Source organism: Galeopterus variegatus, unplaced genomic scaffold (assembly GCF_000696425.1).
Source record: "Galeopterus variegatus unplaced genomic scaffold, G_variegatus-3.0.2 Scaffold3978, whole genome shotgun sequence".
Taxonomy (NCBI): Eukaryota; Metazoa; Chordata; class Mammalia; order Dermoptera; family Cynocephalidae; genus Galeopterus; species Galeopterus variegatus.
This window is the reverse complement of record NW_007730089.1, coordinates 20,035-37,460: the sequence shown is the minus strand read 5'-3', so window position 1 is coordinate 37,460 and position 17,426 is coordinate 20,035. Positions and strand designations below refer to the sequence as shown.

The 17,426-nt window shown below is 42.1% G+C and overlaps 2 protein-coding genes across 3 annotated transcripts in view; both read right to left on the bottom strand.

The window, feature by feature from the left end:
• The window catches only part of IPO9 (importin 9), a 41,288-nt gene extending 33,762 nt beyond the window's left edge, over positions 1 to 7,526 (bottom strand). For both annotated transcript variants that reach the window (XM_008586410.1, XM_008586411.1), the window contains exon 1: positions 7,067 to 7,526. In XM_008586410.1, coding sequence (XP_008584632.1) covers positions 7,067 to 7,229 — 163 coding nt within the window. In that variant the 5' untranslated portion in view covers positions 7,230 to 7,526. The remainder of the gene's footprint in view (positions 1 to 7,066) is intronic.
• A 7,690-nt stretch (positions 7,527 to 15,216) lies between these two features.
• LOC103602007 (neuron navigator 1-like) overlaps positions 15,217 to 17,426 on the bottom strand; it is an 18,401-nt gene continuing 16,191 nt past the window's right edge. The window contains exon 16 of the mRNA XM_008586409.1: positions 15,217 to 16,120. Within this exon, the coding sequence (XP_008584631.1) occupies positions 16,025 to 16,120 (96 nt within the window). The 3' untranslated portion in view covers positions 15,217 to 16,024. The remainder of the gene's footprint in view (positions 16,121 to 17,426) is intronic.

Genomic DNA, 17,426 nt, shown 5'->3' with positions numbered 1-17,426 from the left:
TTTTTCTATTTTATGCCCTGCTATTTTATTGAATTCTTAGATTCTTAACTCATTCCTATTATGCACTTATTTTAAGCTGCAGTTTTTGATACATTCCTATGGCAGCTATCATTTCTTCCCCTCAGGAAAGAAGGGAATTTTTTGCAAGGCCACTACAAAAGAAGCCAAATTATTTCTAAAACATTTATTAAATGATTAAATCACAAGTAAACACTTGATACCTGCAGAATTTCCACTACATACATTGAAATCCGTTCTACTTTCTAAGATTAGTTTGGCTAGTTCAGACTCTAGTTAAGTCTATAAAACCCATTTATAAGAACAGAAGAAATAAAAGGTGTCTACAACTCAAAGATATGGGAGTCAACTTTCAGAACTGACTCTAAAACAACAGATGAGTCAAATATAATTTAGGAAAATCTCTTGGGTACCAATGTTCAAGTTTAATGGAAAAAAGCACTGTATTTATTTTTGGCAGATGGCTGGTACAGGAATCAAATGCTGGACCTTGGTGTTATCAACACCATGGCTCTAACCAACTTAGCTAACTGCACAGCCCTGAAAAAAAGCACTCTAAAACACACATGTGAAATCTGTTTAAAGAAGGAAAAGGAGAAAGAGCACTAGTAAGGGCACCCACATTTCCTTTGAGTTCAGATATTTAGTGTGATAATAGATGCTAACTTAGTGCCTTCAAGTTTGCTTAGAATGTTACTGCCTATCCCTGGACATAGTGAACCAATTCTGGTGTGCCCTATGTGACTTCCTTCAGAATGATCTACAAGCATTTTCATAAATTACCTGGGACATACAGTATTTTATTTTAAGGCACTATTTAAATAACTTTTGCATGGGCCACTATGATGTAGGTTTTTGTTTTTTTTTTTAAAAGATGACCGGTAAGGGGATCTCAACCCTTGGCTTGGTGTTGTCAGCACCACGCTCAGCCAGTGAGCAAACCGGCCATCCCTATATAGGATCCGAACCCGTGGCCTTGGTGTTATCAGCACCGCACTCTACCGAGTGAGCCACAGGCCGGCCCCTATGATGTAGGTTTTTAACGCTCTTGGCAAGAGCACACTTTTTGGATCATCATTATAGGGACAAACTAAAATGAGATCAAAATGAACAAAATCTCCAATCATACAGTGGGAAAAAGATACTGAAAAATAAAACGAGACTTTTTGAGAAGGGTTTGAAACTGGAGACTATGAAGCTTAAACAAATCTGAACAATATCCTTCCTACGAAAGCATTGTTCCTCTTACAGTTGTTGGGTAATACTGAGGGTCACAGAAGCAAAAAGGAACCATGCATTTTCTATCAGTCCACACTGGCGTCAATCAGAAGAGTCATTAGAATATGAAGTCCAGGCAAGCTTTACATATAGGTCCTGCCACAGTTTGGGGGTCCTATCTCATCAACCAGAGAACTTCAAGTCTAATCTTTTCAGAGAAAAGCTTAGCATGAATATATTCTTTCCATATCTGTGTGATGAGAAGGTAGTACTCTGGTGATGATCATAATAGCTGGGAGCTCTTCACTATAATGCAATCATAAAATCAATCATGTCCGACAACCTATCAAAGATCACACCCCAAATTACACTAACCACCTCACTTCAGCACATCACTGAGATTGTAAGGAATAGTGAGAATAAGAGATCAAAAGAAAATTAAAACTTACACGGGGGCCAGAAACCTAAGTCAACCAGGAATCTGTACCTACACAGGTATTTTAAGGTAGATTTTCTCTGAAAGTTTATTTCCTTCGCATATGAAAGAAGAAGCTGCAAAGCTCTAGTAACACAAATATCCACTCAAAAGCCTTAACAGGGAAGAAAACCTTCAAAGAATATCATCACTGTTAACTAAAGACAAATTTTAAAATAGAATGATGAACAGAATAGATTTTCTTCTCTATGGGCTCTCAGAGTTTCAAAAATAGCGACCACATGATCATCTTTGGTTTGGAAACCCTAAAAATTCAAAGACAAAGAACTAATTTACATTAGGTTATAGAGGGGTATAAGAGGGAAAATATAAATTATTATTTTATTAAACCCAATCCATTCTGTCACCCACATACAGGGGATCAGTCACCATAGAAGTGTTCATACCCATAAAATTTTAATTTACTTAAAAGCTATACAAGTATGAAGAATTATTTCCAAGGAGTGATAGTGGTGGTATGGTACTGATGGTGAACTCTGTGCTATAAAACTAAGGCAAAGAAGGAAAAGCCAGAAAAAAATCCTGAAGTTCTCTGCATTGTTTTAAATCTGATCAACATAGTTGTTCCTATTCATTGCTGATTTTTGTTAAGTAGTAAAAGTCCCATTTACAAACTTTCCCTTAACAGAGTGATATTTTTTGAAGGAATACAACTAAGTATACCTGTTAAAAAAAAAAAGTACTTTTGTGTATGTGTGTGTTAGGGGATGTCTAGTTTTACCGACTGGTGCCTTTAACATGATTTCTTTAGAAAATATAAGAACAGCTGAATAACTTACTTTGGGATGATTAAGGCAGAGAAAGTGTAAGAGACACAGACATTCACAGCTACTTTATTTTGTTTTGCTTGGAAAGGACCAATTAAGATTAAATTAAGACTCAATCTATGAAATTAAGCCAAAAGGGAACACTCCCAAGAAGGCTATATAAAGTTTGCTTTCTAAAGCCACTCCTGTTAGGAAATTTCTCTGGTTCCTTTTACCAAGATTAAGTAAGGACAGACCCATTTTGTTATTCCTGATTTTCACCCTGACTCTAGGTTCTCACTTATGTCTTTATTCCAATCCAAAATGGTATCCTCTAGCTTCCTTTCTAAGAAATACTTTGCTCTATTACTAAATAAAATAAATAAATAAATGAATGAAAAAGAAAAAAGAAATCCTTTGTCCTCTTCATTCTGCAGTCTCATTCTCTAATCTTCTAGTCTTTTGTTATCCTCTTGCTATTCCTCCTCTCCCTTCACCCCACATGGCAAAAACATTATCTATCTAAAACTTGGCTTAGAAGGAAAATCCAAAGGAGAGCACGAAGGATAAAAGATCGGTTAAGAAATGCCTGCTACTGTAAGGATCTACTAGAGAGAGATAAGACTTGGCAGTGCTTTGACAGTCAACTAGAAGGAAGAACTATGAACAGTGATTGATTGGAGAAGGACGGAGTTTTGAGTAGAGCTCTGGAGAAGCCCCCTATTTCCCATAGGGGTTGGTAAGCACCACAAAACCACAGCTGAAAGGAAAAAGAAAATTCCACCACTGGCCTTTTTCCGAGCGTGGCCGCCTTCCGCTCGGCTCAGTGCCCGCCACATGCCCAGGAGTGCGTCTGGATCCTTGAGGGGCGCCCTTCGCAGGTGGACAGTGCTTACGCTATACTGCAAGAGAGCCAGAAAAGTGCCCATGAGAACCAGAAAGCAAACTTCCAGCCAGCAGGATCATCTCTCTAGGTATCTAAGATAGGAAAATCAACACAGATATCTGGGCAGCATCTGAAAGCCAGGAAAGGTGAGGGAGAGATAATTACCCCATCCACAGTTCAACATAATGGTGGTAGAAGGAAAGAAAAAAATGTATTCTCTATGACATATCTGCTGGGAATAAGACAGAAAAGACTAAGTCTAGGGTAAATGATGGGGGAGATGTCTTCATTTCCACTAGACAAAAAAGAAATAATTAAAATAAGAAAATGACCTAGGGTCTAAATCTAAGTTATGTAAGAAAGTCTGTGCTATGTTGGCTTGGAGAATTAAAGTGTGTGAATGAAAGCAGCTCATTCTACTACTTTAGTGATGCTATTCTTAGAGGAAAGTAGAGAAAGAAGAAAGAAGGAAAGAATTTCATTCTAAGATATAAAAAAGGAGAATATAAATACTTCAAAAATAAAGAGCTGATGTTCTCAAAAGTCATGATCTTACCATAAAGTCAGACAAAAAAAGAGTTGATGAAGGAGAGTATAGAATATTAGACTTTGATGTAAGAGACATTTGGCAGTTCACAACCTTCCAGTCTTTTTAATCACAGTACTATGTTTATAAAATGCCTGATATGACCTTGCCTATTAAATAAAATGGAATTAGAAATATGCTCTAATGAATTGAAATTCTTTTTATTTTTACCCTATTTAGGAAAAGAGCTAAATTCCTGCAAACTCTGCTTATCTAAAAATCTCAATCCTCATAAGAAAAACGAAAGGGTAACAATTATCTGCTGAATACTATAAAGCATAGGAACTTCCAACTTTCAAGTAATGTACTTCTCAATTCAGGATGGGAGTACTGTCTGAAGAAGGTGGTTACTGGCATGATCTCCTCTAACCCTGTTAAAAAGGCTTTATTTAGAGAGGTTTGCAGGGTTTCCCCCAGATTCCAACAGACTAGGGAAAATGGCAAACACAGGGGCTCTAGAAAATCATTCCAGGACACCAGGCTGATGAAGCAACCTATCTTGATACTTTTCAGATTAACACTCTATATAAGTCAGGTGGATCTCTCACATATACACACTTTCTTGGCTTAAGAGAATAGGCACCCATTATGAAAAGTGTGATAATTATAGGCAAATTATTTCTCAGAAAATATCAGCTGGCAAAAACCAAATGATCAGGATGTACTTTGGGTTCCAGCAATCTCTATTTTCTAAGATAATTACTTCTTAAAATCCCATCTATGGTACAATTTGGTCAGAGCACGTCAACCTCTCTTGTCAATTGACCTGTGCCTTTCCCCCAGAAATTAGAGATTTTTCCGCATAATCTTCAAGACTAGAAGTCATTACCTGGCAGCTAAGGAAAGTGGCAAAGGGAACAGACCAGTTAATCATAATCAGGTGGGACCAGTCTCCTATGTGAGGCAATAATAAATAGCTCACAAAGACAGTGTAGTTATTTGAGAGGACAGAGGGACTAGATATGATTGTCACCTGATCCTGGGCCCTATGGAATCAAAAAAGGATCAAACAATTACCAGAACACAAATAATAGATACCAACTCCTAGATTTCTCATTAACTTCAAGTTTTAAGGAAGAGTATTTCCTAGGATGAGAAAACAAGGTCCCTTCTACTAGAGTAAAACTAAAATGTGAAGCAACATAGGCTGGCTGGTTAGCTCAGCTGGTTACAGCATGGTGTTATAACATCAAGATCCAAGGGTTTGGATCCCATTATACTGGCCAGGTGCAAAAAAAATTACAAAAACAAAAACATAAAATGTGAAGTATCTACAAAGGAGTAGATAATAATTTGTTCATTCATTTGCAAAAACGGCTCCTCAGCTTGGCCCACAGGGCCTTCTAACAGCAGGAGCACCATCCTGCCAGTTTCCTCAGGCCGGATACTTAGCTAAACCCTGGCTAGGAAGCCATGTGCTATATTTTCATGTAAAGAAGAGCTATGACTGGTAGAGAAGAAACTATTAGACCATGTTCAAAAAATATGTGAGAGATTCAGACAAAATATAAGAAGAGAGGTACTCTGGACCCAATGGCAAAGATAACTTGTTAAAGGCCACAAGAGGAGGAAAGGAGTGGAGGATACTGTACCTGATGAATGAACTATATCCTCCACCTAAAAACAGGTACACAAGAGGGTGAATCTCTATACTTTTTTGGGTAAACATAAGAAGCCAGACTATTTTAAAGACACAAACAGCCTCCAAAGTGTCTTAAGCACTGCACTCAACTCCAGAGACTTGATTCAACCCTATAGCCACATCCTAAACCTGTGAGTCATATGCCTTACTCCTGAACCACCCATATCAGGGCACTGTATCAAAGCCTTTCCCTACCACTCACAGCATGCCCAACAGCACATCACCAGTCGGCTTTCACTTGCCCAGTGGTTCCTCCTCTTATAAAGTCTAATATTTTATGGAAAAATGACAATTACTACTGGGCCTTCAAAATGGTCCTTAACTTGTCAGATCCCAAATCTGAAGATATTTTCAATAGAAAAGAATTTTTCAACAGCTCTTTCATATTGTGAGAGAATATAAAACTAAGTTTAAAGAAGATTTGTCTGAAATCCTTTTCAATGAAAATAAGTCTGGTAGGGCAGTTAAATCAAGGTTTTCAGTGTGATTGGTCAGACCATGGAAAATCCCCCATATCTCTAAGAGGTCTTTAAGCAGTAGTGGAAACATGCTGTTGAGCTAGGGGATTCTGAGGATTTGGAGTTCCAGTGAAGCTCTGACCAGATACATTTCTTACAAGAAGAACAAGAAGATCTTCCCTCCTCCTGTTTCAGGATCAAATTGTTCTTTGTAAAGTGGTTACACTGGACCTGGTGAAAGGCCCACTCCACAAGAAATTGACAGAAAACCTCAAACCAATAGTTTATTTTCTTCTCCACGCCTTTAAAGCACATAATAGGAGGATGGTGACAAAGAATCAAAAACAAAGGATGACCAGTTTCTCCCGACAGAGATGCACACAGAGGTGTTTAATAAGCGCAAATTATTTTGAAAATAAATGGGGAGTATGTCTAGGAAGGTGAAACAGTTGCATATGCATTTAATTTAATTTCTGGGAAAACACAGAGAGTACAAACAACCAGTTAGGTTTAAAACCGAGGGGCAGAAACTTGCTAGGTGACATCTACTAAGCTTTGATATCCACCTTCTCAAGGCCCTACCCTCTCGGAACACTGCTACTGATAGCTCCCCTACTCTTACACCAGCACAACCGAGCTGGTGAAGGAACAGCGAAAGACCCTGGTCCTAACCCCCAAACACTTCCCAGACCGCGCGACTTCCTCCAGCAGCACCAAGTCCAGCTCCGTCTCTCCTCTGCAATCCCAGACTCCATCGATTTTTTCCAGCCTCCCCCCTCCCCCTCCGCCGAGGTTCCACCTCCCTCCCGACCCTCTCTTTCAAGGCGCGCCTCCCTTCTCTGGGACTTTCACAGCCACCAGCGACATCAGCCTCTCGCTTCCCACCCACCTCCTCGGCGTCCAGACCCCCACTGGCTCCGGCTCTCTATGGCCCCTGCCGGTCCGGAGGGGCGGTCAGTGGATTGTGTCACCAGCCCAGGTACGAGCCATCCTCGTGACGGTCCCGCCTCACTCACCCTCCGTCACCTCCAGCACCTTAATCTGTTCCTCGGCGGCGGCTCGCACCTCCTGCACTGGGGACAGGATCCCGGTGAGTGTATCCACCAACGCCTCCTTCAATCCTTGTGCCACTGGACCCGGCAGCCCAGAGGCCGCACCAGCTGCCGCCGCTGCCGCCATCTTTTCTCCCCTTAGCGCGCCAGCCCCGAGGCCGGGGCCCGCCACCGAAGGACGGCTCCCGAGCGCGGCCAATCCGCGAAGCCGCGCCTGCGCACTAGACACGAGCGGGAGCGGGCGGGGGGGCAGGAAATAGGTCTAAGCCTCCAGACACAGCGCCTCCTGCCGCCTGAACGGAAAGTGCTCCTTTCTTGGCAAGGATCCCTTAGGATTTATGTGAAAACAGCACCAGCGAGGTTAGGGGGCTTTCCTAAAGTCGCACAGTAAGTTAGCAGTCTCATTTGGAATAAAGGACATGATACATGGCTTTGGATTCGTGGATCTTTCAGGTGTAAGACACTGTGTTAGGAGAGAGGAGGTGGAGAGGGAAGGGATGTAGAGGGCTGGAGAGGGGTCTGCGTCAGAAATAGCCCCTATTTTAAACCAACCTCTTTTTTAGTCGCACAGTAAGTTAGCAGTCTCATTTGGAATAAAGGACATGATACATGGCTTTGGATTCATGGATCTTTCAGGTGTAAGACACTGTGTTAGGAGAGAGGAGGTGGAGAGGGAAGGGATGTAGAGGGCTGGGGAGGGGTCTGCGTCAGAAATAGCCCCTATTTTAAACCAACCTCTTTTTCCCCCCAAACATTGGAAAAAACGCTGGCTCAAGTGACTCTTCATCTCTTACCCTCAGGAATTCAAAGATGGGGGAAAAGAAACAAGCGAATTGGGCAGTGGGGACTGGTCACCTTAGAAAGGACTAGTCCCTTGTTTTTCCGGTCTAGATGAACCCAACCTCAAAACTGCAAAGTGGCTGGGCAGGGGAGAGCACCTGCGTGCGAAAGGGTGTTTTCTCCAGAGTGAGTACTTTATGTAACTTTTAGGAATGGATCTTATTAGCTGAGAATGTGTACATCTTTTTTTCACCCAGCGAAATTATGGCTGGACATTTAAGGGGTGGGAGAACAGGAATAGTTTGATATGGTTATCAGGGGCTGGTCATAGGAAATGGCCCAAGGTATAAAGACACTCGTACATAATAGGACAGGTGGAGAGGTTTAGAGCAAGGGTTTAAAAATGCAGAGCAGAGTGGCAAGCATACAGTGGCAGAAGGGATGGAATGGGATATGTTGTTGAAGTGGGAGGTTCTAGAGCAAACATGAACAGGTATTTTTCAGTAAACTATTCAAGTTTAGTGTCTTAGAAATGGCTTCCCAGAAACCTTCTCAAGTGGGTTCATTCCTAAGTGGCAAAAGAAGCCAGTGAGCAATTCCTAGGTCAGTTCTAAGAGTGTGGATACTAGACTGATAACAATCGGGGGTTAAGTCACCTCATCTGAGGACTCTTCCAAAAGAATGCTTTCTCAATTTATTTTGAAGAGCACTCTAAACACATTTGTCACTTCCCATGTTGAAAGCAGAGGTGGGTTGTATTACCACAATTTCCTAGGGAAAAGATGGCTTCTTGGACCCTGCAGTCCACAACGGGGAATAGTAAGACTTATGTTCCTTCTTCCAGTGGTCAGGGGAAGCTGAACTCCATTAGGACAGCTTCTTTTCTTAAAGGTTAATTTGCTTTTAGCTCAAGAAGAGAATTTAGGAAAGTCCAGAGGATGGTATGTTTTCAAACATCATAGGAGCAGATGGAGGGCTCAAGAGCCTTAACTTTTAGGCTGAATGTTTGGAGTTCTGGTGAATGATATTATGTCCACAATGTGCAAGCAGGGGTACCCCCTCCCCAACCAAAGGTGTCAAGAGACTTTGCTTAGGATTTGGGGATTTTACTTCTAGATTAGGCAAATGACCATAAGCTATCTTGCATTCCAGATCAAGGAATGGGCTACACGATAAATGGAGACAGAAACCAGGCAGAGAGGGAGCTAGATAGAACCAGTGGACAATACAGGAGATAACTTTATTGAAACGTAATGGCATCGAACAGATGAATCCTTCTGGGAGGAGACATGCCTTGATGGACAGAGGGCCCAGATGAGGGGGACCTCTGCGGTGATAGAGGAAGGCCTCTTCAGCTGGCCCTGGCATTAATTTAATTTTCAACCAATTTCTTATTTAAAATGAATTACTGAGGGGACAGTCCAGCTCTCTTCATGATTGTTACCGCAACTATATACAACTGTTTGCTTTCCAGATTCAATTCTGCTTTCTCTACATAAGATATAAAAGGGGGTAGGTTGAAAGAGGGGAGGATCAAATGAGAAAAAACATAAACACACAGACACACACGTATCTCGGTTTGGGGTTTTGCACCCAATAAATTAAAAAGTGTTGCAAAAATTCCTGCCCACTCTCCACCTGAGGAACACCATGCATTTGAGAAACACAGACTCCATCACATAAACAGTGCTGCCTAAAACAGGATGGGGTGGGCGGAAGGAAAGGAAGCTAGCAGGGGTAGGAATTCATTTTTTAAAAAAGTTGTTTTGTCCAAAAAACAAAACAAAACAAACAAAACAAAAATTAGGAAGTGAAGCCACTGCACAGCAGTAGCCCAGAGACTGGCTGCGATATGGGAGCTCTTGCCTTATTATCTTATTATCTTCAGTCTTAGAGAAATGGCAGGGAAGCAGGAAGACCCCACAGAAGATCCAAAGGACCCATTGTCAGCCTTCTGGGGACTGATGGGGTAATTTTAGTGCAATTATTTTACACTTGCCTTCCCCAGGCTCTAGTCCTTCCTCCAAATGCTTAATTCCAGAGCTCAGGAGACCTAGTACTGTATGTTTCTTTGTGCTCTATGCAAAAGTTCTCTCACAGGGGAAACTGACAAAACAGAACCAGTTCTAAACAGCCACATCTCCCCCATGGCTGCATCAGCTGACCGGAGTATGGAAAGATATGAAGCTCCTTTCAGATTTTTTTAAAAAAGGATTTTACTCTGTCGCCTTGGCTGAGTAGTTCTGTATCCTGGTCTTGGTGTGGGGAAGAGAAAGGATGACCCCAGGGACTTTGGTGCCTTGTACTGTGTCTTCATCAGGCAGAACTTTCTCCTGTGAGCTGAACCGAGCATGGATAAGGGGCCTCAGTGGGATACTGGAGCCCTACAGTTGTTAGCTGCCTTGGAGAAAGAGATTCTGGCCAGGTTCTCAGACCCAGCAGTGCCCTTTATAACTCAAATAAGAGAGAGAGACCTTGCTGGGAGAACACGTTGCCATGGAAATACAAATTAGATTTTTTGATTTTTCCCATCCTATTATATAATCAGAAAAAGACTCAGAATAGACACTAATAATCCAGCAGAATTTTCCTCTGTTGAAGCCCCTTCAGTTTGCCAGGTAGAAATTTCAGAGATGTGAGATTTTTCTCTGAAGGCTGAATTCAACTAGGAAAGATGCAAAAAAGTCCCCTAACTTGTGCACAAATGCACACATACTTTTTTTGTTAAAATAAAATGAAATACAATGGGCCGGCCCGTGGCTCACTCGGGAGAGTGTGGTGCTGATAATACCAAGGCCACGGGTTCAGATCCTAATAGGGATGGCCGGTTAGCTCACTGGCTGAGCGTGGTGCTGACAACACCAAGCCAAGGGTTAAGATCCTCTTACTGGTCCTCTTTTTTTTTTAAAAAAAATAATCAAATCAAATAAAAGGAAATAAAAAACATAAGAAAGCATGAGAAAGGTGACTTTGAAATTAATGTTAATGTTTGAATTATAACCCAGGACCTTATTTTTGGTCCTAAAGCCCCTCAGTGTGGGGACTTCAATACTTTTAAGGACTTTCCTTTTAAAACTGTTGAATCTTAAACTCTAGCATGCATCAAAATCACCAGAAGATTTGTTAAAACACACATTGCTGGGTCCTATCCCTAGAGTTTCTGATTTAGTAGATTTGGAATGGGGTCTGAGAATTTCATTTCTAACAACTTCCCAGATACTGCTGATGCTGCTGGTCTGGAACCACACTTTGAGAACCACCACTCTAAGAAATGAAAGGGTTGAATCCAGAACTAGGGGCTCATTTACTTTCATGAGCACCCTTGTCATAGAAAAATTCTCCATGGAATAATCATTTAGAAAAATGGCTGAAACATCTAACTGGAAGGATCCAGTATACATCGGTTTAATATTCAACTGTCTTGGTCTCCCTGAAGCTTCCAAATTTCAATTGGTTTCCTCACTTCAAGGCTATAGCACCTTGCAGTTTACTTCCACCTTTCCCAGGATCTATGGCTGGCAGTGCTTGCTTCCAGGGCAAGGCTGAGCAGCACACACACATGCACCTTGGGCAGTGGGGAGAGCCAAACTGGTGGCCCCATGTATCTCTGATCAGGTTGAGGAATCATGAATATAAGGCTCATTCAATTATAAAGGGCAGTATCTTCAGGCTTTGGCCTTTTGGGACAGTGCCCCTAAGACCATTTTATTACACATGGCCTCACTGGAGCTATAAACTAGAACTCATGAGCTGTTATTACAGTCATCATAAGGGTATTTCAGTATTCCCTTGGTATATCTCTCTCCATTAATAAGCCCTCTACAAAAGCACATTTTTTCATTCCATCAGGAGGGTTGGCTTAAGGAGTCTACTCCCTAGCTTCAGCTTAGCTAATGGCCAGGATTAAGGAAAGAAAATATAAATTACGATGAGGAGCTGCATTTGGTGATCTGGGTTACTCCAGCACTTGAGCCCTGTGTGAAATGTGTGATTAGGACAACTTCCCCTCCCAAACACCTTGCAATAAAGAACCCTTAAGGTCTTGGTCTCATGTAGGTATCTCCTTGATCCTGGTTTGTAGGACTGAGTCCCGTTCGGTCAGGCAAATTTCTCCTATATAGTGTTTATATGGTGCCATCCCAGGTGATGAAGTGAGGCATCTGTGAGCAGCATCAGGCTACCACTTCTCTCCCTTCTTTTTTGGAATACTACAGGAAAGAGTTACTGCTCAGACCACTGTAAAAGGGGATCCCTCTGAAACATGTGACCCTCGTGTCTCAGGGAGTTGGAGGTGAAGAGATAGTGAGATTAGAGTCCACTTCAGATCTTGCAAACCAGAAAACCAAAAGGCAAGAAATGAAAAGAAAAAAAAAAACATGATTTTGTCCTAAGTCCTTAAGGAGAATGGATAGCTTAGTTGGAAGGTTGGTAATTGAAGACCAAAACATAGTATACCAACCAATAAGGACTTCATTGTAGGGTTTCTCCATGATTTTTAGCAAATTCTTCTTCCCTGCCAGCATCTACCTTCCCAATGGTTAGACTACATAAAAGAGACGTTGGTATAAGGACTTACACAAAGACAGAGATAAGCACCGTAGAGCTGCCCCAAAGCATTAGGTTTTAAAAAAATACTCCATGAAGCCTCAGAAGATAGGAAACAGCAACAGCAAACTGCTCCTTTGTGTGTGTGAGATACACACACACACACACACACACACACACACACACACACAGACATCAGGTCCCATATTAGCCTCCAATTACCTAGTATTTTATTTTTAGTGCCTAGGCAGGGACTGGGAAATAAATGCATTGGACAAAACTGGTTGGTCTTCTTCATCCAGAAATGAGAGGACTCTGCTGAGGAACCTCTCCTAGAGCTGTGGCTCGCCCCATCAGTTGATGTTGGGTATTGAACCATGTCATTTACTAGCCAACTTTGGTGAGCGATGGAGTTGGAGAGCTGGAGAGGAAGGGAACAGCACAAATTCCAGTATTAGACAAGCTGGATTCTTCTGAAGGTGCCTGGTTGTTGAGAATTTAGCTAGGGGACCCAGTTTTTTCATTTTGAGGGATCCCAGTAGTTTCAACTAAGAAGCAGGTGTGTAGGTAGGAGAGAGACCTGTGGATTTGCTCCTTGCCATTAATTCTAGGGCAGTGAGGAGGGAGCTCAGATTTTCTGCTTCAGAGAAGTCTGGATGAGCATCCCAAGGGGTTATAGCACCAGAGGAGGCTCAACCTTCTGCAGTTGCCACAGAACCATGATTCCTTTATGAGATGATTGACCCCCACAGTGAGGGGCCCAGATGTACAACTGTAAATGGGTCCTGAGCTCCAGAGGAAAGCTGAGGCTTCAACCCCACCTCACTAGATGGGAACACACTTTCTGGAGGAAAGCAATTGGAGACCTGGGCTAAATGCAGCAGTTGACTTGAGAGTAAAGGGTAGTGAATCCCAGAAATAGTGTAGTGTGAGAGGCCTCCAGAATCAACCTGCTGAGGATCCAGATAAAATTCACGGTGGTATCCATGGTTACCAGAGAGACAAGAATCCCTTTAGGGTCTGAGGCAGTTGGAATGGAAGAAGGGGTTCTCCCCTCTCCTTTTTCTTAAGTAGCCAGTAACATCCATGATAGAAGGCACTGGCTGGGCAGCACCAGAAAATAGAGAGTTAAGGGCTCTACCATTAGATTAAGATGTTATTAAAAGTCTGAGCCTTGCCACAGGACTGGAGCTTAGGAGGGTTCAGAAGGGGCCTAGGTCCCAAGCAGGCCCTTTTGGTCTTCCCTTCCTTTTAAGTAAGAACAACCAGCTCTGGAGCCTCCTCATTCTGCACAGCAGAGACCTTAAGGCAGTGATTTCAGCACCATCCTGGGACAAACAGCTTCTTCCCACCACAGAATTGCATATTTTACAGCTGAATTGGTTGGGGATCTTCACAGCTCATGGAATTAGCAGCAATAGCAATCATAGTCTTCAGCATAAAGGACCCTGTCATCCCTGTGAGCTACCAGGTGAATGCAGAAACTTTGTTGGGGGCAATCTGGATGATTTTGTGGACCTAAATGAGAATATTCTGATATGAAGATTCAGATGTATCTACTCCTTGGTTGGGTGGAATGGAATGATCCAAGATAGTATGCCTATAGACTCTGATAAATTCCTGTGCTACTTAGGAATCTAAAGAACAAACACTTAAGCCAAGACTCATCACATATCCCTGATCTGCAGAGCCCTGAAACTTCAGCCTACCAGGCAGCTCAGCTGGGAATCTGGTCCCACAGGGGCTTTCAGAAATGGCAGGAAGTAGACTGCCCACCCAGACAAGAAAGACTCCATAGTTCTTCTGGCTCCATCTTAATTGATCCAAGATCTTCTGTCCCCAATGTATTGGACATCTAATCAAAGGCTTCTTTCTAGCTGGCTCCTTGGGTTTCAGCTGTATTTCTTAGATGATCTTGAAGGTCTAGATAGTAAGGGGTGAGCACTTAATGGAGGTTAACAATTCCTTCTAGACTGTGAACTGAATGACCCAATTCTTGTCTGTTTTTTTTCTTCTTAAACTTAGTGATTGGTCTGCAATAAGTACTCAGTAAATGCTTATCAAATGAAGGAACACAAACTGCCAGACCTTCAGGGCAATAGAAAAGAGGCAACTTCTGCAAAAGGTGGGATCCCTTTAGAAGGCTGATATTGGCCATCAAATCCAATTCCTTGAGCTTTATATTCTGATTGGGAGTATCTCACATGGATATCCAGCCTCTTATAAGTGAATATTCTCCTGTCAAAAAAACAAAAATAGTAAGGACCAGCTAGGGAATTTGGGTTCAGTCAGGCAAAATGCCTACCATAAGAATAGTGCACTAAGGGGCCAAACAGGCCACAGAGAGAGGAATATTTCCAATTCCCTTGTTTTCCTCCAGTCCATGATGAAGCTCAGAGTAGATCTTCTATCAAGATGGGGCTATATCCTCTCATGCCAGAGGCTGGCAAGCCGAGCTTCCAGTCAGAACGTGTGCTTTTTCAAAAGTCAAGGGAACTGGGTTCCTCATCTCTCACTACTTCTGAACCAGTGCATGTCTAAATATAAGCCTCAAGGATGTCAGAAGTAGTAGGATAGCTGGTATCTAGCTGGTGTCAGTTAGATGGCATCAGATTCTCCAAAGAAAACCCTCTTGGAAAAGCCAAACTAGCCCCTGGGAAAGCAACCCAAGCATCTCATGGACTTGTGAGGAAATGGAAAAAAGAAAAGGAAAAAAAAAAAAAGAAAGAAAAAAGAAAAAGAGATAGGTAAATTGGAAAAAAACCCAGAAACAAAATAGAAAATAAAAATTAAAAATTAAAAAAGTAGGGTTTATTGGCTCTCATGCTTTGTTAAATTAAAGGGTAGAAAGATAGATCTAGTCATCTTTCTCTAAAGGCCATAATGTTATTTTTGTGGTTTGGCGACTTCTTAGATTGGCAGACGTCAATGTCCCCTATGTCATCCACAGGGCAGGAGCGGGCAGCTCTCTTTCTACCTTGGCAACTGGTTTCCCTCTCTCCAGCTTCATCTTTTCCATTGTGTTTTTTTCTTTTACCATTTAAAGATTGAGTTAGACATTTTTTAAACCACATGCTTCTTTTTCTGGGCTTCAGCCAGATCTCTGGGGGAAGAGTTGTTGGCAGTGGTGACAAAATGGGGAAGGGTCTGCAAGAAAATCTGGGGAGCTTCCTGCCTCCCTCAGATTTCCCCACACGTGACTGTCTCTCTCAGAGTCGTTTGTGAGAATCAGTTTAGGAACTGTTGCAGAGTTTTCTGACATCTTCTGAACTCTTCTCCAGAACGCCCACGAGTTTGTAATTGAGACAAGGAAAAGACCCAGGATCATCTTTTCCCCAAAGTCACGAAAAGAGGCCAGAAAATGTATTTTAGGGACACAAGCTCCCAAACTCCACCCCACCAGTCCTTACTAGGAAGTTCTCAAAGGTGCAGCACCAAGAACCCACCCCTTCTCTTTCACCTCCTCCTCTCTCCTGTTCTCCTTCTGGGGCTGGAGAGCCAAGTGCTCTGAAAGAAGAGAGGGGAGAGGAGGAGCTGACGTAGCTGATGCCAGCACTCTGCTGTCACTGTCCTGGGGTGACAGTGACTGCTGGACCCTCAGAGTGTTGCCTGGAGGTTGGGGTCCAGGATGGTTTCTCGATCTGGAGACTCAATGTAGTTGGCAGCTTCTTGAAGTTTCAGCAGCATGGCCATCTAAAGAGGAGCCAAAAGATGGATTAATGAGAGATGGGACTCTGGGTCTTTCCCACAGAAGGGAAACATAAGAAAAAAATCTAGATCATAGGTCTGATCCTTAGTTTGTAAATGATTAAGAGTTCATTAAAAATCAGGGATGATTGCTTCAGCCCTGTGTGTAAGCATGTGATGTGTAATAGTCACTTGGGAATATCTCTGCTATACAAGGCGCCATGCTGTGATGTGTGACGGAATACCTTACAGAGCAAGACCACTTCTGTCTGCAAGGTGCTTGTACTCCAGGAGAGGACAGAAGCCCATACATACCAGCTAATGCTGGGAGGAACGTGAGAAATGTTGTAAGAATGTCTTGTCTCTGATAATATCCTCTTCTTCTTTTTTTTTTTTTTTTTTTAAAGATGACCGGTAAGGGGATCTCAATCCTTGACTTGGTGTTGTCAGCACCACGCTCAACCAGTGAGCTAACCGGCCATCCCTATATGGGATCCGAACCCGTGGCCTTGGTGTTACCAGCACTGCACTCTACCGAGTGAGCCACAGGCCGGCCCCTGATAATTTCCTCTTCTAATAGATCACAACCCAACAGCTAGACTCAGTGTTACTATTAATCTGTCTCTCCCCAGCTCACAAATCCTATTGCTTTGTGTCAAGTCTAAACATCTCAGTGTATTCACTGCCTTCTCTTGACCTACTTTTCCCCTTTCATACTTAAAGATTGGGACCCTCCATTACAGCTAAGTAAGCCTGGTTAGTTCTCTACTGAACATGCCTTCCCTCTTCTCTTCTATTTACATGATTATTATTTTTACAAAGATAACAATTGTTTTCAAAAAAGTCAGAACTTAAATAAAATGTATTATGACTAAATTGGAAGAATTTTATACTTGAAATATAAAATTGCAAGGTCATAAGATATGTGCATGTATTAAGTTTAAATACAATCTGCCAAATTATTCACCAAAATGGTTTTACCAAGAAACACTTGCACCAGTAGGGCATGAATGCTGGGCTTCTACACACACTATTTTTGCCAATGTGAAGTGGTACCTCCTTGTTTTTTAAGAAAATTTTTATTGAATCAAAATTGATTATACATATTTTGGGGGTTCAACATTGAGATATGTTGATCAAATCAATATTACTAGCATATATATTGTTACAAATTGTAATTATTCTTTATGCCCCTTGTCTAATCCCGCCCCATCCCCCTTCCTCTCCCCTTCCCTCCTCTAATCACCCTAGATTTCTTCTCACCCTCTGAAAGAATAATGGTTACTCTGTTGATTTGCTGCCCAAATGATCT